At 54.8% G+C, this 22616-nt stretch overlaps 1 protein-coding gene across 3 annotated transcripts in view; it reads right to left on the minus strand.

Annotated features, from left to right (window-relative positions):
* FBXO42 (F-box protein 42) overlaps positions 1-22616 on the minus strand; it is a 48842-nt gene that overhangs the window by 15216 nt on the left and 11010 nt on the right. Inside the window, exons 2-5 of one of the 3 annotated variants that reach the window (XM_072917311.1) lie at positions 15853-15980; positions 15711-15762; positions 13663-13779; positions 7300-7434 (exon numbers count right to left, since the gene is read on the minus strand). In XM_072917311.1, coding sequence (XP_072773412.1) covers positions 7300-7434; positions 13663-13779; positions 15711-15762; positions 15853-15963 — 415 coding nt within the window. In that variant the 5' untranslated portion in view covers positions 15964-15980. Of the gene's footprint in view, positions 1-7299; positions 7435-13662; positions 13780-15710; positions 15981-22616 lie in introns of all 3 variants that reach the window. The other 2 variants (XM_030289216.4, XM_030289213.4) reach the window with 2 other exon arrangements.

Below are 22616 nucleotides of genomic sequence, written 5' to 3' on the forward strand. Positions count from 1 at the left end.
AAACAAGCAGCACCTTCCCAACCAAGTGTCAGCTGACACAGAAAAAAAAAACCAAAAAGCCTTCACTTGATTTGGGTTGATTTTTCATCTCTTGCCCTTGAGATATTTCATATTGAACACCACAAATTCCATTAGAGACATCCTGCAAAACCAGCCAGGGAAAGAGAGGAACAAATGAACGTCAGATGGATCCAGGGGCTGGGAACAGCTGCCAGTCCACCCTCTGCAAGGGCAGGAATGACATCCAAACTCTATATCCAGGGATACTGCTGGAGAGTTTGTTTGTCAAAGCCTTGGCAGGAGTGGTCACTCATCCCCTGGTAAAGCTGGAGCCCAAAAAAGGAGGAAAACAATCAATATGCTTAAAATGGAGAAAGCAATTCCAAGCAACCTGTGCTGGGAAAGCCTCTGCCCCAGAGGACATGGGACAAAGCCTGGAAAGTCCTGGTTCTGTTCCAGAAGGGCAGAAGTGAGGGGTGGGATAAGGAAGAAATGAAGTGTGTGTAAAGAAGAATTTAGGTGTGTGATCATGAGGAAATATTGGGTGTGTGAAAAGGAAGAAATCAGGGGCAGGATAAGGAAGCTCTAGGCAGGAGGCTCACAGGATTAAAGCTTGAAAAAGATGTCAAGTCACTCTGAGCTTGAGGACTCCAAGAGCCTTTGGATGGTGGTGGGAAAGCCACAGATTTTTGGAGGATAACATGGAATGTTTCAGCTCTGCAGAGGCAGGAATGGGCCTTACTGCCACCAAACTCAAAGGGCAAGGAGGAAAAAACCACCCAGATCAGTCAAAGTGCTGGAAGAAGCTTTCCTCTCTTCCAGGCCCACCAAGGCCGCTCACAGCATGATGATTTCCACCCAGCCCATTAACCTGCTCCACTTTGCAGGCTCAGGCACTCAGCCATAATTAGGGAGGTTGTTCTGTGCCAGGAATCAGCTCCTGGATCCCCCGGGCTCCTGGGAGGCCGACAGGGACATGGCTGGGGGCCTCAAGGTGATCCTGAGCCTTTCAGAAAATAAAACTGAGCTCTGCCCTCAGTCACACGGGGCTGTGGGGCACCACAGGGTGAGCTCAGAGGCCAGGGGGACACCAAGGGTATTCTGCAGACAGGGTTTTGGCCAGCTCAGGATTTTGGGGGATCCCTTTGGCTGGGATTCCTGTGAGGGAAGTGACTGCAAGGGGAACAGAGCTGCAGTTTGGGGTCAGGCAGAGCCCCTCAGTTACTGCTCTGCAGGAAAAAGAATCCCAGAATCCCTGAGACTGGAAAAGCCCCCCTGGACCATCGAGTCCATCCTGTGCCCAATGCTCTCCTTGTCACCCAGCCCAGTGAGTGCCACGTCCAGCCCTTCCTTGGACACTTCCAGGGATGGGCACTCCAAACCTCCCTGGGCAGTTCCAAGGCCTCAGCACCTTTTCCATGGGGAAATTCCTGCTGGTGTCCACCCTGAGCCTGCCCTGGCCCAGCCTGAGGCTGTTCCCTCTGCTCCTGTCCCTGTTCCCTGGAGCAGAGCCCGACCTGGGGCTGTCCCCTCCTGTCAGAGTCAGTGTCCCCTCTTGTGCAGAGCCACAAGGTCCCCCCTGAGCCTCCTTTTCTCCAGGCTGAACCCCCTTTTCTACTCCCTCAGCCCCTCCTGGGGCTCCACTCCCTGCTCTGGACATGTTCCAGCCCCTCCAGGTCCTTCCTGAACTGAGGGGCCCAGGACTGGACACAGCTGATGCAAAACACGACCCTGAACTGAACGAGCTGCACAGTTTGCAGTCACAGAGGGTTCAAATCCACATGTGAGGAGCTCCCCACTATTCCCACAGCTCTGATTATTCCTGAGATTCCCCCTGAGCCCTTGGACAGCCCTGCTCCTGTCCCAGTGGGTTCATTCCCTGAGTGCCAGCGTGGCTCTGGTTTGTGGCTGTGCACAGCTGATCCTGTGGGATCCTGTGGGATCCTGTGGGATCCAGCACCACTCAGTCCTTCCCCGTGTCTCCTTCAGCTCCACAGAGCTGAGGAGATCCCAACTGAGGAATTGAGCACCGTGAAACTCCAGCGACTGCTTGGAAATTTGTTTTGAAAACTCGCTGCTGTTTTCTAGAAGAGGCAGATGAAAACAAGGCTGGGCTGTTTAGCTCGGGGCAAGGTTTTTGCACCTCTCTGCTCCACCAGCGACTGACGGGGAGGTTTCTCCACCAGGACCACATCTGACACCAGCAGTCTCTGCCGAGCCTCTCCTGCCTCCTTGGGGCTGCTGCTTTTGTTGACACAACACCATCAAAGGCACCTTCCCCTCGGTCACAAAGGGAAACTGATCCTCCCACTCCGGGCATGGAGGGGGCTGGGGAAGAGCTGAGCCACGAGGAACCGCTGGCAGAGGGGTTTTACTGCGTCCTGCTAAGGCCACCCAGCAGGTTTAGGCACAAACTCCAGGCTGGAGAAGGAGGGAGGATCAGACATGGCCCGAGGGCAGAGGGGATCAAAGCCTCACATGGAGGGGTTCTGCCTCTGAGCCAGGTTTGATCCCCAAGCCCTGAGGAAGATGAGAAGCTTTCCATGTCCTCAGGGTGACTGCAGGGACAGGAAACACCAGGAGAGAGGTCCTGGGGAGGTGCCCGTGCTGGGGTAGGGTGGCCCAGGGCAGCAGCAGCAGGATTCTCCTCCCAGCAAGAGGAAAAGTGGAGCCTCGGGGCTCCTGAACCTTTGTGGGATCAGAGAGGGATATCCCAGCCTGGCAGAGGGAAACCACACAGGGACAGGAGGGACAGGGCCCTTCCCAACCCTCCTGCCTGCCCAGCTGGGAGCAGGAGGGGGATGAGAAAACAGACCCGAGAGGAGGATGTACCCTACAGGAATGCCTCTCCCTGCAAAGCCCTGGTCCTTCCATCACCATCCTGGCTCAGTTTGAAGGGAAAAAAGCTTTTCACCTCTGTGCCACGAGCCCCTGGCAGAGCAGAGCTCCAGGCCTTTTCCTCCCTGATTCAAAAAGGCATTTTCTGGTGTGGCTCAGGCCCAGAGAGGCCAAGTGCAGGACTCTGAGGAACTGGAACCAAGGAGCCCAGGAGGGACAAATCCTGCAGGGACCCAGCCTGGAGCAGCCCAGGCAGGGCCTGCCCAGGGACCCTCCTGGTTCTGCCTGAGCTGTCCCTGCAGGATGCATGGACAGGAGGCTCAGATGGTGCCAAAGCTCCTGAGGCTCCTCTGGGAGCTTCCAGCAGCTTCCCTTGCACAGGGAGGGGTGGGAGCCCACCAGGAGAGTGCCACAGACCTGCATGGCAGCAGGACAAACCCTCCTTGCCAGCAGGGCAGCAGATCCAGGGATGAATCCAAGCATCAGCAAAGGCCTCACCACAACCCCCTGCAGCTCCCATGGCATGAAGTCATGGAATCATGGAATGCTTTGGGTTGGAAAGGCCCTTAAAGCCCATCCAGTCCCAGCCCCACACCACCCACAGTCCGAGGGTGCTCCAAGCCCTGTCCAGCCTGGCCTTGGACACTTCTGATCTGTGCCAGGGCCTCATCCCCCTCACAGGGAACAATTCCTTCCCAATATCCCATCTGACCCTGCCCTCTGGCATTCCAGGCCCTTGTCCAAAGTCCATCTCCAGCATTCTTGGAGCCCCTCCAGGTACTGAATGTCCTGCAACTCTCTGTTTCAAATGTGGTTTGGTTTCTTTCCTGGCTGTTCAGCCCATTTTTGGGGAGCACCAGGGACTCTCACCACTGAAACCAGCTGGACTCACAGGAGTGGGGCCTCACCCTGGCCTCCAGCTGGATAAACAGATTCCAGCATAAACCACCCCCAGCCCTCCACCAGGATGCCCTGAGCACAGATGGGCTCAAATTCCAACAACTGCCCAGGTTAATTGTGCAAACCCACCACATGGAAAAGGCCTCAGCCTGCCAGGGACCACCTACCCTGGGACAGCACTGCAGCATCCCACATGTGGGGCTGGTAATTATCCTGCTCCTGCTCCAGCAGATCCTGCGTGGGATGGGAAGGGTGGGAGCAGCTCCACAATGGCCAGGAGAGCTCCAGGGAGAAGAGCTGGGAGACAGCTTCTGAAAATAGAGATCCTGCTGCCTGCTACCCTCCTTTCCAGAGCTTCCAATCCCACCAAAAGCTCTCCAGAAGAGCCAGGCACCAACTCTCATGTGCTGCTCCAGCCCCATCAGTCACACGTCAAAGCCATTGTTTCAGATCTAAGCAAAAAAATACTTTGAAACCTCAAAAATTAGGGTTTTTTGAAGTAATTATCTCCCTCCTCCGTCTCTGAGACGAAAGAAACCCAGGCAAATTATTTCTTTGAAGGCTAAATATTTACTCCCAGATGAAGCAGCTTGGGCTAGAGGGGAATTATCCAGCTCTGATGTCATCTCATGCCTGGGAGCCAGAAAACCCGGATGAAAACAGGTAGGAACAAACAGCAACAACAACAACAACAAAAGGGTGTCTTCTCCTGGAAAAGCCTCTCAGGAAGGGATGAAGTTGTGCCCAAGACATTGTGCTCCCATTCCCTGCCCAGGGCTTGTTAGAGAAGATGCTTAAAGAGGGCACATGTGGAGGGTGAGGGAACCTCTCTGAGCAAGACCCGGCCTTGGGAAAGAGTCAGGATCTCACCCCAGAGTTCTGGAGTCTGTGGGGCAGGTGTGGGAACTCCTCCACAGCAATTAGTGGTAATCAATCAATGTCAACCCTTCGGTTTTGCTTTTAAAAAGCCCTCTCCTGCCTTATTTACATCCCAGCATTTCAAAGCTCTGCCCCCTCCAGCCGCTCTCCTTTCCCAGGGGCACCCAAAGGAAGAGCAGGAGCTGTGGGATCCCACCGGGATTGACTCATCCCTTTGGAAAAGCAGGAATCAGAGCAGTTTCAGCTGTGATCCCACCTCGCCCATGACAGGGTGCAGGAACATCTCCTCGGGGGATGTTCCCGTGGGACCCAGCCCCGCCACGCATTCCCACAGGAGCCACGGCGGGATGGGCTCTGTGTGCCCAGCACCGGGACAGGAAAGAGCTCCCCGGGCTGCAGGAATCCACGGCCTGGGGCAGAGAGAGCTCTGCAGAGCCCAGGAGCTGTGCATCCTCCCCTCTGCAGCCCCAGCAGGGCAGGGTGGATGGCAGGAGGTTCCTTTTCCCCGTTTAAATCCACAACTCCCTCATTCTCCCCTTGTGGGAGTCCCACAGGGGCTGCGTGACACAAAACCAAGTGTGGGTGGATGTCCGAGCACCAAGGGAGGTGTTCACAGCTGGAAACTCCCCAGGGACACCAGCCCAGTCCCTCTCCAGCTCTCCTGGAGCCCCTCCAGGCACTGGAAGGGGCTCTGAGGTCACCCAGGATCCTTCTCTTCTCCAGCTTTTCCCTCTATATCCTTCTCCACCTCTATCTCCCTATTCTCTGGATTTTGGAGGACTTAAGTGTCAGACAAGAAAATACTTTATAAACAATATCTGAGCAGTCCACAATACTTGGGGCACATGACAGGGAATTCTGTTCCCAGTAAGGAATGCTGGTGGATGCTGAGCTCCTTTTCTCCTTCCTCCTCCTGCCAAACAGCTGCTCTAACACTGACTTCTCCCCTCTGCCCCAAGAAGCTTCCCCCAAATCTTCTGCTTTCCTCACAGTTATTTCAGTGGAATTCAGAAATTAAAAGGAAAAAAAAAAAACCCAAACTGTTGTGGGTGACATTTCCAGCACAAAAACCAGTGTGGGAAATAATCTGTGGTGTTTTCCTGCCCGGCTGAGGGTGCCTGGACAGCAGGAATGAACCTGCTTTCCCACGCTCTCCCACGTGCATGGGCTTGTCTGCTCCACCCCCCAAAATACCTGGAGTGGGAGCCACTGGAATGAGCAAAGAAAATCTCAGCTTTGGGACAATGACTCTCACCACGGAATCACGGAATGGGACCATAAACACACCCAGTGCCACCCCCTGCCAGGGGCAGGGACACCTTCACTATCTCAGGGTGCTGCAGCCTGGCCTTGGACTGTCCCAGGGATCCAGGGGCAGCCACAGCTGCTCTGGGCACCCTGTGCCACCCTGCCCTCCCTCACAGCCAGGAATTCCCTCCCCATCTCCCATCTATCCCTGCCCTCTGGCAGTGGGAGCCGTTCCCTGTGTCCTGTCCCTCCAGCCCTTGTGCCCAGTCCCTCTCCAGCTCTTCTGGAGCCCCTTTACGCTCTGTTGTCGGAACTCAAAATGTCCCTCAGACATTTCTGGAGGTTCCAGGCCCAGGTCAGAAGCATTTGAGACCCTGGCAGGCAGCTGGACACAGCTGTGATTTTGGGTTTGAGCCATGGAATGATTTACCAACCTTGCAGGAAGAACAAGAAGTCACAAAAGTTTAGATATTATAGTAGAAGTAGTTACAAAGTAGAGGGAAGAATTTTTGAGTGCTGTACAGGGGGGTTTTGGTTTTGTACATGGGGGTCAGAGGTTTTAAGATGGAGGGATTTTGGCCTGCCCTGTCCTCCCTCTTTCCTCTTCCTTACCTCCATGTTCTTGGTGATGTTGGCACTCACTGATTGGTTTAGAGTAGAAAAGCACCATTTAATATAGGTAATGGGCATTGGGAAAAACTGTAACCATGTAACACGTAATGTACCATATAAAAGATAGAAAAGCACCATTTAATATAGGTAATAGGCATTGGGGGAAAACCATAAACATTTAACACTTAATGTACCATATAAAAGACAGCAGCAGCCCTGGGCAGAGGGGGAGAGAAGAAGCAGTCGGGAGTCAGAGGGGATGTCAGGGTGTGTGTGTGCCTCTGCCTGAGCTGTGAGCAAACCACAGCAGCCCCAGAAGAAAATCTTTTAGATAACTTGCAATAAACTGCCTTGAGACCGAACAACAGAGACTGCTGAGCCTTTCTTTGGAAGCACAGGTTGGAGGAGAGACTTTTCCACCACACGGAGCCACCCCGATCTAGGGATTGCTCCAGCAGCCCTGGAAAGGGCTGAGCTCTCCCTGGAGCCTTCTCCTCTCCAGGCTGAACAACCCAACTCTCTCAGCCTTCTCCAGGCTGAACAATCATCACATCTTAGCTTACTGCAGCATAAACAATCCCAACTCTCTCAGCCTTCCCCAGGCTGAACAATCCTGATTTTCTCAGCCTTATCACCACAGGCTCTGGTGGCTGCAGGGATTGTCCCTCACCCTGCACGACAGGGACCAGCTGCTCCCCAGAAAACACCCCCAAGGCGGGGCTGAGGACTCAGACTCTGCCACAAACCCCACATTTCCCTGGGATTCAGCCCAATCCTGGTGGGATAAGCTCGGAGCCGTGGGGAAGCTCCATCAGGGCTCACCTGAGGCCAGGGGCCGGATCCACTCCTTGCTGTTGAGGTCCAGTCTCCAGAGGTCGTTGAAGGCGGCGTTGCAGCTGCTCTGGGTGCAGCCCCCGAACACGTACATGGACTGGTTGGGGTCGTAGTAACATGCACCTGCAAGAGAGCACAGCGCTGTCACTGCTGTCCCCACAGCCCTGTCACTGCTGTCCTCACAGAGCTGTCACTGCTGTCCCCACAGCGCTGTCACTGCTGTCCCCAGAGTTGTCACTGCTGTCCCCACAGCCCTGTCACTGCTGTCCCCACAGCGCTATCACTGCTGTCCCCACAGCCCTGTCACTGCTGTCCCCACAGCGCTGTCACTGCCCTGTCCCCACAGCCCTGTCACTGCTGTCCCCACTGCCCTGTCACTGCTGTCCCCACAGTGCTGTCCCCACAGCTCTGCCACTGCTGTCCCCACAGTGCTGTCACTGCTGTCCCCACAGCGCTGTCACTGCTGTCCTCACAGAGCTGTCACTGCTGTCCCCACTGCCCTGTCACTGCTGTCCTCACAGAGCTGTCACTGCTGTCCCCACTGCCCTGTCACTGCTGTCCCCACGGCCCTGTCACTGCTGTCCCCACAGCTCTGTCACTGCTGTCCCCACTGCCCTGTCACTGCTGTCCTCACAGCCCTGTCACTGCTGTCCCCACTGCCCTGTCACTGCTGTCCCCACAGCTCTGTCACTGCTGTCCCCACTGCCCTGTCACTGCTGTCCCCACAGAGCTGTCACTGCCCTGTGTCCCCAGCTCCCCAGAACCACAGGGCTCCCCTGGTGAAGCTCCAGCAAGAACCTTCCCAAGAGGATTATCCCTCAGGCAGAGCTGCTCCTCTGAGAGCAGAGAAAACCGCCTTAGAGGTCTGTAATTAACGAGCTTAGCTGTGATTAAGGCACTGAGCTCCCTGACCTGCCCTGAGCCGGATCATCACACAGCTCACAGACCCCTCTGTGCACCCAGCCCTGGGATTTGCTCTCTCTCCAGGATTTCACCCCAACTAAAACTCGGGATCATCCACGGGCATTCCCTCTGCTCCCTGTGGGGAAGGATGAGGCAGGCAGGTGGGGAACAGGGAGGGAACACCACATTTGACAACCCCTCAAAGACACCCAAGAGATTTTGGCCCCAAAAAAGCTCAAAAAAAGCAGCAAAACAAAACCCATGGAAGTGTCTGCCTTTGGCAGAGAGTGTCTGCAGCACCCAGGTACCTCTGGCAAGAGGGAACTGAGAGATGGAGCAGGGAGGGCACACTCAGCTTGGAGGCTGGGCAGAATTCCGGGTATCCCATAAAATTCCATGTGGAATAACCCCCCCACATCAAAATCACGGAGATTGTGCTCTCCTACTTCTTTTAAGAGTAATTTTAAGCTGCTGAAGATAAGGAAGGCAGAGCAGCTTGAGTGGAAAAAAAAAAAATAGGGAAACCCAGGAAAAAGCAAGCAAAATGAAAAGTGCAGTTTATTCCAGCTCATGGGAATTCCACAGTGGGATTGTGGGGGCTGCTCTGTGCAGGGTCAGGAGCTGGATTTGCATGATCCTTGTGGATCCAGCTCAGGATATTCTGGGATTCCATGGTATGTTTATAGTTTATACCAGGCGTAGAACAAATCAGGGGGAAATTGTGCAGGTCCCTGATGGTTTTAGGGTTTCTTTGGGTGGAAAACACTGAATGGATTTAGTTGGGGTTTTTTAATGTCCTAGCAAAATTCAGTGACCCCCAGAGTTTCAGCACTGCAGAAGTGGCTTATCTTTGCAAAGGAATCAGGAATTCTGGTGTTTGAAGACACTGATGCTCAGGGGGAGCAGAGGTTCTGGTTCTGAGCACACTCCTGACTCCCCTGTCCTGAGCAATGAACCATTGGAGATTTTAACCTGGAGCAGCCGATAGCCAGAGCAGAGCTGACTGGGGAGGGAAAACCAAATGGAGAGCACATTCCCTTCACCATAATCAAAGAGCATGGACTTCTGAAACTCAGAGAACACAAAATCAATTCACCCATCCAAATTCAAGGGCTGTACTTCCCACTGGAGAGATGGGAAGGAGCTGTCTGAGCTGTAAATCCCATTCCTACATGGATTGGAGGGTAACAGCCTTTGGTATTGACCTTGGGCACTGCCAAGGATCCAGGGACAGCCACAACTTCTCTGGGCACCCTGTGCCAGGGCCTGCCCACCCTCACAGGGAACAATTCCTTCTCAATGTCCCATCCAGCCCTGCCCTCTGGCAGTGGGGGCCATTCCCTGTGTGCTGTCCCTCCAGCCCTTGTCCCCAGTCCCTCTCCAGCTCTCCTGGAGCCCCTTCAGGCCCTGGAAGGGGCTCTGAGCTCTCCCTGGAGCTTCTCCTCTCCAGGTGAGCACCCCCAGCTTTCCCATCTCCTTCTATCTCCATCTCCATCTCCTCACTCCCTAAAATGCCATTGTCCTGCTCCTTGCAGTGCAGGGCCTGGGTGCAGCCAAAATCCGGGGATATTGAGCAAGTCTGGGTGCTGGGAGCAGCCACAGCTCTGCTCCAGGAGCAGCCCATCCTGTAAAACAAACATTCCAGCTGTCACCGCTCCCAACGGGTTCGTCAAACCCACAAATTGCTGTAATTACTCATCCCAGTGGTGCCACCAACCCCAGGCTCCTTGGAAACAAAAACAATAAATCAGTGCTTAAAATTAGTCACTCCTCCAGCAAAGGATCAATATCCCTGGCACAAGGGTCGGCATTCCTTTGCTGCTTTTCCGTTTCTGCATTCCTGAGCCTCCTGACATCTTTTTCCGACTGCGGGCAGTGATTTCACCCTGTGACTCATCGCCCTGCTGCGACCTCGCAGGTTCATACATAAAACAGCTCGGTGACTCCTGCAAACATCATCCAAAAAACCCCAAACACGGGGGATTTCTACTCCTGAACACCCAGCATTATTGATGTTTCATGTCCTGCAGTTTTGCAGCCTTTTGGAAAAGTGACAGCCCGTGCAGTTTGTTGTCAGCGCTGTGATCCCTGCCAGGCATCGCCTTCCATTCACTATTCCTTATCAAGCACTTCTGCCATTCCTCCCTTCAGGACTGAGAGCAGACTGGTTGACTTCCAGCTGCTTAGAATTCCCCTCCCTGTCCGTTTGTGCTCCCTGTGAGAACTTCTGGCATAGTTCTAATAATTCCTGGAAGCGAGAGCGAGCCCCAGACGGAGCTTTGATGGCAGCACTGACTCGTGCCTGGGCGGTGACGTCTTCCCACAAAAACCAGCAAATCACTCATCCCTTTGCTAGTCCTGCCTGCTCCCTCCTCACTGCCCAAACTCCTGTTCCCTCCACCTCAGCTCACCGTCATCCCTTGGGATTTTAGGTGACAGTTCAGAGGTTCAGAGTTTGACTTTCCGGAACTGACAAAGATTTGGAGCTCGGCTTTAAGGCTGGAATCCGGCCCGCAGGCACGGAATGCTGCTGCAGGGAAAGCAGAGGCTGCACATTTGGGCAGCTGCTCACAAACCAATCCGTTTAAGTCAGCAAACAAGTTAATCCAGATTAGCTTTGTGCCCACAAAGTGCATTAATAACGCTGCCGTGGCCAGCGGGGCCGGGCAGAGCCGGGGCCCTGTCACCGAGCGAGGCTAATACGGATTACACGCTCCGAGGGCAGTGGATTTAGGGAGACAACTCACTTTGCAGCCAGGAAACCCGTGGTAGGCAGCAGGATAAAGGAAAGAGCACACAGTGCTTTTTGGGGCAACTCTGAGCCTTTTCCAGGCAATTTCTATCTGGCCCGAGCATCCAAACGCTGCTAAAATTGAAGGGAAATACATGCAAATGTGAATTCGTTAATAAGCACTTCACTAACGTTGCTAAAAATGAGCTGTGAACTGCGGAGCCTTTTCATCCTTCAGGAAGGAGAGGGTATCTCGAAGAGCACAATGACTTCACCAGAGCTCCCCGCAGCGTCTCCCGGGCTTGTCTTGGCAGGAGGCAGCGCCGCGGCTGCCTCATAAATTATTGCTTGGGAAGATGAAAATGTGATGCCTGCTGCTCTTGGAATGGCAGGGCTTGCACCGTGTTTATCCTCCCTCAGAAAAATGCAATTTGCTTCCTGGAAGAGCTGTCCCCCAGAGGGCTCAGACCCCGCGCTGAAGTCACAGGAAGGAATTTTTGTTGTGTTTTCTTTTTTTGTTCGAGCCGAGGCAGCTCAGTGCTACTGCACTCCAAAGAACATCATTATTTCAATACCTTTCCCTCAAAGGCACTCTGTTTAGGTATCTTTTCTCCTCTGTTCTTTTCCAGAATCTTGGAAGAATTAACCCAAACATTGAGAGGTGCTGTTGACTGAATCACTCTCTTCTGTCAGCAAATCCACCTGCAGCTCTGCTCCATGTGAGCCCACACACTGCAGAATTCCCAGTTTTCCTCACAGATGCAGAGGACCTGTGCAAGCAGCTGGTGCCCATCAGAGTGCTGCACTTCCCAAAATCCACAGGCTTTGGTGGGAATGACTCCAGCCCAGGGGCTGAGGGAGGGCACAAAGCTCAGGTGCAGATCCTGGGGACAGCTCTGGGTGCTTCAGGACATGAAGGACACTGAGGGATGGGAATGGAGCTGGGGAAGGGGCTGGAGCCCCAAGAGAGGCTGAGGAAGGTGGGAAAGGGGCTCAGCCTGGAGAAAAGGAGGCTCAGGGGGAATCTTGTGGCTCTGCACAGCTCCTGACAGGAGGGGACAGCCGGGGGGGGTCAGGCTCTGCTCCAGGAACAGGGACAGGACAAGGGCAACATCCCCAGGCTGTGCCAGCAGAGATTTAAGCTGGATATTGTGAAAAGCCCTTCATGGCATGGGGGTCAGGCACTGGCACAGACTGCCCAGGGCAGTGCTGGAGTCGCCACCCCTGGATGTGGCACGTGGGGACACATTTTGGTCAAGGGCTGACTCCATGATCTGGGAGAGTTTTCCAGCCTGGGGAGCTGCAGAAAGATCCCTGCACAACCAGAAAGCCACAATCCCACCCTGTTTCCTCCCCAGCAGCATTTCCCAGGACCAACGAGCCCGCCATGACCAGCAGCTCCCAAATCCCTGCTCTTGTGCCGAGTGCTGGCACAGCTGTTGACTGAATACTGGCGGTGATGGGCATGTGTGGCACTGCCAGCCCCTGTGTGGCACTGCCAGCCCCTGTGTGGCACTGCCAACGCCCTTGTGGCACTGCCAGCCCCCTTGTGGCACTGTCAACCCCCGTGTGGCACTGCCAACCCCATTGTGGCACTGCCAGCCCCCTTGTGGCACTGCCAGCCCCTGTGTGGCACTGCCAACCCCCTTGTGGCACTGCCAACCCCTAGACAAGCACGTGTGGCACTGCCAGCCCCTGTGTGGCACTGCCAACCCCCTTGTGGCACTGCCAACCCCCTTGTGGCACTGCCAACACCCCATGTGGCACTGCCAGCCTCGAGGGAGGCACATGTGGCACTGCCAGCCCCTGTGTGACACTGCCAGTCCCTGTGTGGCACTGCCAGCCCCTGTGTGGCACTGCCAACCCCCCTGTGGCACTGCCAACCCCCTTGTGGCACTGCCAACCCCCTTGTGGCACTGCCAGGCCCTGTGTGGCACTGCCAACCCCCCTGTGGCACTGCCAACCCCCTTGTGGCACTGCCAACCCCCTTGTGGCACTGCCAGCCCCTGTGTGGCACTGCCAACCCCCTTGTGGCACTGCCAGCCCTGAGGGAGGCACGTGTGGCACTGCCAGCCCCCTTGTGGCACTGCCAGCCCCCTTGTGGCACTGCCAACCCTCTTGTGGCACTGCCAACCCTCTTGTGGCACTGCCAGCCCTGAGGGAGGCACGTGTGACACTGCCAGTCCCTGTGTGGCACTGCCAACCCCCCTTGTGGCACTGCCAACCCCCTTGTGGCACTGCCAGCCCTGAGGGAAGCACGTGTGGCACTGCCAGTCCCTGTGTGACACTGCCAGCCCCTGTGTGGCACTGCCAACCCCTTTGTGGCACTGCCAGCCCCCAGAGAAGCACGTGTGGCACTGCCAGCTTGAGGGAGGCACGTGTGGCACTGCTAACCCCTGTGTGGCACTGCCAGCCCCTTGTGGCACTGCCAGCTTGAGGGAGGCACGTGTGGCACTGCCAGCCCCTGTGTGGCACTGCCAGCCCTGAGGGAAGCATGTGTGGCACTGCCAGTCCCTGAGGGAGGCAGCTCCCAGCAGGATTCCAGGGAATGGCACTGCCAGCCCCCAAAGGAGGCAGCTCCCAGCAGGATTCCAGGGAATGGCACTGCCAGCCCCCAAAGGAGGCAGCTCCCAGCAGAATTCCAGGGATGGCACTGCCAGCCCCTGAGGGAGGCAGCTCCCAGCAGGATTCCAGGGAGGAGATTCCTGGATACTCACTGTGTGAGAAGCGCTGGGTGATGGGGGTGCCGGGGTAGGGGTAAGTGCGGCTCTCCCACTGGATGTTCCCTTCCTGCACTGCCTTGATGAAGCCGTGGTAGCACTGATGGGCCACACCTGGGGAGAGAACAATGTCAGCAAGGCTGGGAACAAACTGTGCCTGCACGGGGACAGCTGCAAACCCCCGTGTTTGGGTTAGAAACACGCTGGGAATGCAGGGGGTTAAAGGAATAAAGACAAGGGAACTCTGCAAACGGGGAAGTCAGCAGCTGCCACTGTGTGAGGGTGCTGGGAGGGGCCAGAGGCTGCTCCCTGAGGAGACAGAAGGGTCTGGAGAAGGTTTCTGGCAGCAGCAGCAGCTCAGCAGACACTTGGTGGCACCTGCACTGAGGATGCCACAACCTGCCAAGAGTCCTTCCCCGAGCCCTGTGCCAGGAACACCCCCAGCAAGAAATCCCACTCCGGGATATAAAGCAGGAAGGGTTTTTTTTAATTAAAAAATAAAGCCTGGGGTCCTCGAGAAGCTGATCCCTGAGAGTCACACGGGAAAGGGAATGTGAGCTCCAGCAGTGCACAGCAGATGCATCCTGGCAAACAGGAAAAATTAACCAGGAGAACACGAATCAATTGTTTACCTCGAGTGACCTCTCTGGGCACAGCTCGCAGGTGGTGGTTCCAGACCTTTTTTTGGCTGGAATTGCCCCAGAAGGGCCCAGCTGCCCGGCACCACTTGTCCCCTGAGAGGTGACACAGCCCAAAGCCACGCTGTGCCCCTGGCTGCTCATCCCTGGGCTCCAGGGATGTTCCCCACATCCCTCTGGGCTGAATCCCAGGTGTTTGTCCATCCCTTGCAGGCCACTCCAGGAAACAGCCAAGCAGCCACTTGGAAAAGGCCCTTCCCCAGGGCTGTGGGCAGCTGCTGCCCCAAAAGGATGCACAAAAAGACTCATTTTGGGCCATGATCCCTGCTGGGGTAGCTGTGGTTTTTTAACCCCCAGCCTGTTCAGCTCTGGGCAAAGTGGGAAATGCCTGGAATCTTTCAGATGAGGAGAAATCCATAAATGAGCCATCACCCCACAATCTGCCAGGGGCATTCCTCACCCGACACCCACTCCTGTTTTCCAGAAGGAACACATTCCCCTTGTGTAGAAACCTGTCCCATTTCCTAGGATTGCAATGCTCTCCTCTCCTCTGAAACTCCTTGTTTTTAAACGAAGCTCGTGATTAAAGCACGCACCCAACAGAATCCTACCAGAAATCACCCAGTCTATTAAAATAAAACGAAGCAGGAGGTTCTGCTTGTATCCTTGTCCAAATTTTCCCTCCTTATTTGCTGTATCATATTTCTCCAGCATTAAAATACCCCCACGAGGCTCTGGAATGAATGTGTGGAGGCAAAGGAAGGATCTGTGTCTCTGGGCTACTCTTCCAGGAAGCTGGAATATGCACATCCCTACTCATGCAGATTTTATATTGCACTTATCTCCAGCAGAGCTGTAAGAACCAGAGCCAGGGCTGTTGAAAGCAGCAGCTTTGGGAATGTTAATTACTGAGCAAGACACAAATGAAGCGCAATTAAAGCCACATCAGCCATGGGACACTGGCAGGGGCTTTGAGGAGAAGGCTGCAATCCAAGGTCACCAGTGCAGCACTGGGAGCACCCAAAGGCAGCAAAGGAGCTGCTCTGTCGTGGGGCTTGGGCTTTGTTTTATTTTGGGCTGGAAGAGACCTCAAAGCTCATCCAGCTCCAACCCCTGCCAAGGGTGGGACCTTCCACTATCCCAGATCACTCCAGGCCCTGTCCAGTCTGGCCTTGGACACTTCCAGGATGGGAATTCACGGCCTCTCTGGGTTTTCTACCCTGAGAGAGGCCGAGGGGTTCAATTCTGCACAGCTACAGGCCCTCTTTGAGCAAAGCCAGGGATCCCGTGGCTGTTAGGATTTCACAAAAGCCAGATTTCAGAGTTTGAGCGGAAAACAAGAGGCAAAGGTAAAAGAGATCTGGGTTCCAAGCCCCAGAGTAAAGAAATTGCTGCCATCACTCGTACCTTTAATCAGTCGATACCACTGTTTGCAGACAAGGGCGGCGGTTTTGTGCTCCTGGTAGGGAGAGAGGAAGGACAGGATGTATTCCAAAACCTCTTCTGGCAGCTCCAGCATCGATCTGGAGCTGGGCCTGGGCTCCTCCACCTCCAGCTCGGCGTGGGGCTCATCCTCCTGCTCCATCGTCCCTTCCACCGCGGCGTCCTCCGCATCCACGGCCATGAACCCGTCATCGTCACTGTCCGAGGAGCTGGCCATGGCATCCCACGTCACTGCTGGCAAAGGGACAGTGGGGAGGTCACAGGGAGCATCACCGAGAGGTGTGTGCCACGCCACAGGGCTCTGGCACAGCAATCACTGTGTGCAGAACGTGGCTGTGCAGTTTTGCAGCAGCTGAGGGTTTAGCAACGGCTTTCCCAGGTCACTCCATCTCTCCCCACCCTGCTGCTGCCTCCAGTGGGAAGCAGAGAGCCAAAGCCAAACCCCTGGAGTTGCTGCTCCCTCGCTGGGCAGAGGAGACATCGCCCTGCCCTGCCCGTGGGGCCCAGCTGGGATGGGGAAAGGATCCCTGTGGAATCTCACCCGAGGTGAGACAGGATCACAGCGACATTCACAGTCCCTCTGCCCCGTGGAACCTGTTCTGCCAGCGAGGCTGTTTCAGCCCAAACAGCTCCTTGTGGGGGAAAAATGCCCTGCCTCGTTTTCACCACCCTTTTCCTTTTATTTGTGAAATACCTGCACACAGGCCTGGCTGGCAGTAGGTGAAGAAAGCAAATCCCCCCAGGATTTACTGCTGATGGAAGGCTGGGATAGCAGAGGTTGTATCTCCAGCTATTCCCAACACCCCAAGTGTAAGGCAACACCTCGATGACAGAAAAGTATCATGACATAAATCCACCTTAACAAGTGGCTGTGTCCAGTTTGGGCCCTTGGCACCACGTGAGGTTAAATCCATGCCTGCCACGGCAAGGCAAACCCCTGGCTCCATTTCCAGGAAGCAGCCAGCCTGTCTCGAGCAGAGCAGCAGCACTTTTCCCTCCCAAGGTGGCTGAGTGGAGACCAAGGGAGCAGCTGCTCCCTGAGTGCTCCTGGATCCCAAACCACAGTAACAGCTCCTGGGGATGACACGGGGCTTTCTTTTCCAGAAATTCCCTTTTTATCCTTTCCTAGCACGAGGAAAAGACCTAAATCAGGGCAAGCTCCCCTTCTTGCATCACTCAGCCTGGGTTCCTCTCAAGTCCACAAGGCAGAGGCTGCTCAGCCACCTCCAGCCCCGAACTGACCAGGATTAATGGAGGCAGATCCACAGAGTCCATAGGATAAATCCAACCTGCAGCAAGCCAGGAAGCAAATTAGCTCCTCAAGAGGGAAGACACGACAGCTTTTCCCTGACATCCTCCAATATAAGAATATTATCATTATTTTTTCCAAACCCTAACCCAGAAAATGCAGCTGGAAGGATTTGAAGTTATTGATGTCATTGTTTAACGTGGGTTACTGAGCAGGATAAATATCCTGATACAGAAACATCCTGATATAGAAACATCCTGATAAAGAAATATCCTGATACAGAAATACCCTGGTAACAAACCCCATGTTAAACCATCAGCTTGGGTCATCGATCTGATTTATAAAGGAGGTTCATTTCTCAGGAATAACCTGAGCTGCTGTTACTAATCCAGGGTTTCCCATGCCGTGGGAATGGCAGGTGGTGAGACACAGAGTGGGAAAGCTTTCCATGGCAACCAATTCATGCCCAGGAAAATGACAGGCGACAGCACCAGTCCCCACTGCTGTCAGGTTCCCTGATGAAGTAGCTTTGGAAAATCCACATGGCTGTCAATCTGTGGCAGGAACCACGGGAGGAACCACAGCAGAACACAGCACGTTTCCCGTGTCAGAAATCCCTGCTGGAGTCATTGTTGTGGCAGGGGAGGCTGGAACCCAAACGCTGTGACACAGGCACTGCTGCTGCTGCTGCTGCTGCCCCGAACCTGCCCCACACAGCCCCACAGGCAGGAACTCCCAGGGACTGAGGGAAGGGAAAAGCGGAATTGAGCTAAAAAATAATGAAAGAATGGAGGGCTGGGCCTTTTCCAAGCAAAGGCATCCATGGTTGGGTAGTGCCTGTCTGGCTTCCATCTTGGCACAGCATGGAGTCAGTGCTGCTGGTGCTCCTGCTCAGGATGGGGCCGTGCTCCTGTTTAGGATGGGGCCGTGCTCCTGTTTGGGATGGGGCCGTGCTCCTGTTTGGGATGGGGCCGTGCTCCTGTTTGGGATGGGGCCGTGCTCCTGTTTAGGATGGGGCCGTGCTCCTGTTTGGGATGGAGCTGTGCTCCAGTCTGGGATGGGGCTGTGCTCCTGTTTGGGATGGAGCTGTGCTCCAGTCGGGGATGGGGCCGTGCTCCTGTTTAGGATGGGGCCGTGCTCCAGTCTGGGATGGGGCTGTGCTCCTGTTTGGAATGGGGCTGTGCTCCTGTTTGGGATGGGGCCGTGCTCCAGTCTGGGATGGGGCCGTGCTCCTGTTTGGGATGGGGCTGTGCTCCTGTTTGGGATGGGGCCGTGCTCCAGTTTGGGATGGGGCCGTGCTCCTGTTTGGGATGGGGCCGTGCTCCTGCTCTGGATGGGGCCGTGCTCCTGTTTGGGATGGGGCTGTGCTCCTGTTTGGGATGGGGCCGTGTTCCTGTTTGGGATGGGGCCATGCTCCAGTCTGGGATGGGGCCGTGCTCCTGTTTGGGATGGGGCTGTGCTCCTGTTTGGGATGGGGCCGTGTTCCTGTTTGGGATGGGGCCGTGCTCCAGTCTGGGATGGGGCCGTGCTCCTGTTTAGGATGGGGCTGTGCTCTTGTTTAGGATGGAGCTGTGCTCCTGTTTGGGATGGGGCCGTGCTCCAGTCTGGGATGGGGCCGTGCTCCTGTTTAGGATGGGGCTGTGCTCCTGTTTGGGATGGAGCCATGCTCCTGTTTGGGATGGGGCCGTGCTCCTGTTTGGGATGGGGCCGTGCTCCAGTCTGGGATGGGGCTGTGCTCCAGTCTGGGATGGGGCCGTGCTCCTGTTTGGGATGGAGCTGTGCTCCAGTCTGGGATGGGGCCGTGCTCCTGTTTGGGATGGGGCCGTGCTCCTGTTTGGGATGGGGCTGTGCTCCTGTTTGGGATGGGGCTGTGCTCCTGTTTGGGATGGGGCTGTGCTCCTGTTTGGGATGGGGCCATGCTCCTGTTTGGGATGCGGCCGTGCTCCTGTTTGGGATGGAGCTGTGCTCCAGTCTGGGATGGGGCCGTGCTCCTGTTTGGGATGGGGCCGTGCTCCTGTTTGGGATGGGGCCGTGCTCCTGTTTAGGATGGGGCCGTGCTCCTGTTTGGGATGGAGCTGTGCTCCAGTCTGGGATGGGGCTGTGCTCCTGTTTGGGATGGAGCTGTGCTCCAGTCGGGGATGGGGCCGTGCTCCTGTTTAGGATGGGGCCGTGCTCCAGTCTGGGATGGGGCTGTGCTCCTGTTTGGGATGGGGCCGTGCTCCAGTTTGGGATGGGGCCGTGCTCCTGTTTGGGATGGGGCCATGCTCCTGTTTGGGATGGGGCTGTGCTCCTGCTCTGGATGGGGCCGTGCTCCTGTTTGGGATGGGGCCGTGCTCCTGTTTAGGATGGGGCTGTGCTCCTGTTTAGGATGGGGCTGTGCTCCTGTTTGGGATGGAGCCATGCTCCTGTTTGGGATGGAGCCATGCTCCTGTTTGGGATGGAGCCATGCTCCTGTTTGGGATGGGGCCGTGCTCCTGTTTAGGATGGGGCCGTGCTCCATTCGGGGATGGGGCCGTGCTCCTGTTTGGGATGGGGCCGTGCTCCAGTCTGGGATGGGGCTGTGCTCCAGTCTGGGATGGGGCCGTGCTCCTGTTTGGGATGGAGCTGTGCTCCAGTCTGGGATGGGGCTGTGCTCCTGTTTGGGATGGGGCTGTGCTCCTGTTTGGGATGGGGCCGTGCTCCAGTCTGGGATGGGGCTGTGCTCCTGTTTGGGATGGGGCTGTGCTCCTGTTTGGGATGGGGCCGTGCTCCTGTTTGGGATGGGGCTGTGCTCCTGCTCAGGATGGGGCTGTGCTCCTGTTTGGGATGGGGCCGTGCTCCTGTTTGGGATGGGGCTGTGCTCCTGTTTGGGATGGGGCTGTGCTCCTGTTTGGGATGGGGCCGTGCTCCTGCTCAGGATACAGAAGGGCAGGAGGGTCTGTCCCTCCCTTCCTCCCAGCCTGGGAACTCGCAGCAGCTCCTCGGCAGGCAGAGGTTTCCATCCCCACCCTGAAGCCCTGCCAGAATCCCAAGTAGGGGGTTTTTTTCTCTTGCCTGGGGACAGCAGGACCCTGCAGATGGTGATGGGCTGGAGAGTTGTCAGGACCTTGTGTAATCCCAACTACTTTTATCTGTCCTTTATTTGTGCTCTAAATAATGTCCAAATCCTGCTAGAGAGAGTAATGGGAAGTGCAGGAATGCACATCCACTAGAAAGAGGTGTTTTCCAGCTAATAAATCCCAATTTCCATCCTCTGGAATAACCCAACACGTCAGGCTGATCCCAGACACAAAACAACAAAAATAATCTTTCAGGCCAATTTTAAAACAGCGGGAGGAGCCTCAAATAGCATATCTGAGGATGGAGAAGCTCCACGGAGTTTTGTCTTCTCTTCCCAAGCCACTTGATAATATTATAAATATACCAAAGCATCTCCTTTGGTAAATCCTTGTTTCCTAAACGTTTGAGCATAAGGAATAACCATCCTCAGAGTTTTCACACCCACACTGTGTTCTTTTTCAGAAGGAAAACAAGGCCAGCAATAAACTCAGCTCCCAAAAGGCAGCTCGCTGTCAAAATAACCCTCCAAGCTTGACCTGCCACGGATGTGGATTCTGTCGGAACAGCGGGCTGGGAATAACCACTCCTGGAATACAAAGCAAAGCCCTGTCCCAAAACCCTGTTCCAGTACAGGAAAAGGAAAAAGAACCCAGGCAGCTGGCAAAAAAAGAGCTAAAGCATCCCAGCAGCTCCTGCTGCCAGTTATTCAGCAGATCCATGAGGGAAAATCCCACACCTGCGGTTTTACTGGTTATTCCAGGAGCAGAACTGAGTGTTCCTGCATTTTGGGGTGATGCAAGAGGTGCTTTCTCCCTCATCCTGCCTCTCCAGGTGCTCTCTGCTTGCACCATGCTGGGCTCCACTTTGTACCTGGGCTAAAATGAATCTCTGAGCACTCAAAAAGCTGCAACCAAGAGATTTAAGCAGTTTTGTCTCATTCCAAAGTAGCTGCAATCCAATTAACTCCGGGATCGGATTGAGCCCCCAAACATTCCATGATAATCTGCACCCCAGAGCCCTGCTGGTCCCAGAGAAATGCCTGTTTATCCCAGCACTAGGAAGGTTTTGGGGCCTTCAGGAATCAGCCTGGAGCTGCAGCAAGGAGGAAGGAGGCAGGACAGGAAGCGCTGGAAGGGCAGCAGGAGCAGAGCTCTGCCGGTGCCGATGGAATCTGCCAGCCCTTTCCTAAAAGCATTGTCTCTGCCAGCTGGCAAAACACTTCATAATCCTTTTCCTCCTTTCAGAGCACTTCAATTTTCCCTCTCTCCCCTCCTGAAATTAGTTAAGAACCTGCTATTTATTCCTAAAGTAATTATCTGGAACTAACAGCTGAGGAATATTAAATGCAGGCAAAAATAACCCCACTGGGTTGAAGCACTGCTCAAAACCTGCTCCTGCAAATCCCTGCTTGGTCCAAGGAGCTTTTCCTACCTGCAGGTCCCTCTCCTCGTCCCAGCTCAGGCATGGGTGGCACTGGTGGTTCCCTCCCGAGCTGCCTCCTCTTCTCCACAACTTCCAGCTGCTTCAGGAAGTGCTTGAACCTGCAGGGTTTTGAACTTGCAGGGTTTTTAACCTGCCTTTCCCCTCTCTTTTTATGGATTTTATGGAAAAAAGCCTCCAAGGGCAAGCTGTTGGGAGGCTGAGCACTCATCCTGAGTCAGAGCTCTGCACACACAGGGAATGCTCACTCCAAACAGCAGCAGAGGAGCTGCAGTGCTGCTCCCACCAGGAATAAAACATTCCAGGTGTGTGAGAGGACCCAGCCTGGCTGGCCCAGGGCTTGGGCTGCCAGGAGAGAGGGATTTCATTGCCCTGGTGGAAATGTAGGGGTGGAAGGCAGCAACAGTCTCCAACCTGCTCCAGACTCTTCCTCATATTTGGGAATGGCTTTTTCCACGTCTCCAGGGGGGCACTCCAGGGACAGCCCCACTCTGGCTGATTCTCTGCCCCAGTTCAAATAAAAATCCTCTTCCATCAGACAGAAACGGTTCCTTTTTCCTTTTAAAAAAATCTTATCTCTATGGGAAGGATTTTTTTCCACATTTTCAGTGTTTTCCCTCCAGCTGTGCCTGGACTTCACCTGCAGCTTTCTCTGCTCCTGTTCTGCCCTAAAACAAGCCCTGAGACTTCTTCTGAGGTGAAAAGAGGAAAATTCAACACTATTTCCGAGGAGCAGCATGATATTTTATAAAAGCAGCAGCACAGGGAATGTAAGGTCCGTGGGAACCACAGGACTCAGGACTGGGATAAACACCGTTAAATAAAACAACATTCCCAGTCCTCCCTAACCTGCAGCAACTGGAACTGATCCTTTTGGAAATCAACTGCCAGGCAAGCTCAACAATGGGGAAAAAAAAAGCAGATTTTAGTCCAAAAAAGAAAATACAGCCTCTGGGAAGCTATGGGATGAGCAATATCCTGTCTGTGCAGAGCAAGACCTCGGAATACTGGCACCACAGACACTCCTTATCCCTGCAAAACAGGCAACTCCAAGGGCTCTTCAAAGAACTGCTTTCCCCTTTTTTTTTCCCAACACAAGATTGTTTTTCTTTCATACAAGTCATCCAGGAGAAGAAAGGATT

This window comes from Taeniopygia guttata, chromosome 21 (genome assembly GCF_048771995.1).
Source record: "Taeniopygia guttata chromosome 21, bTaeGut7.mat, whole genome shotgun sequence".
Classification (NCBI taxonomy): domain Eukaryota; kingdom Metazoa; phylum Chordata; class Aves; order Passeriformes; family Estrildidae; genus Taeniopygia; species Taeniopygia guttata.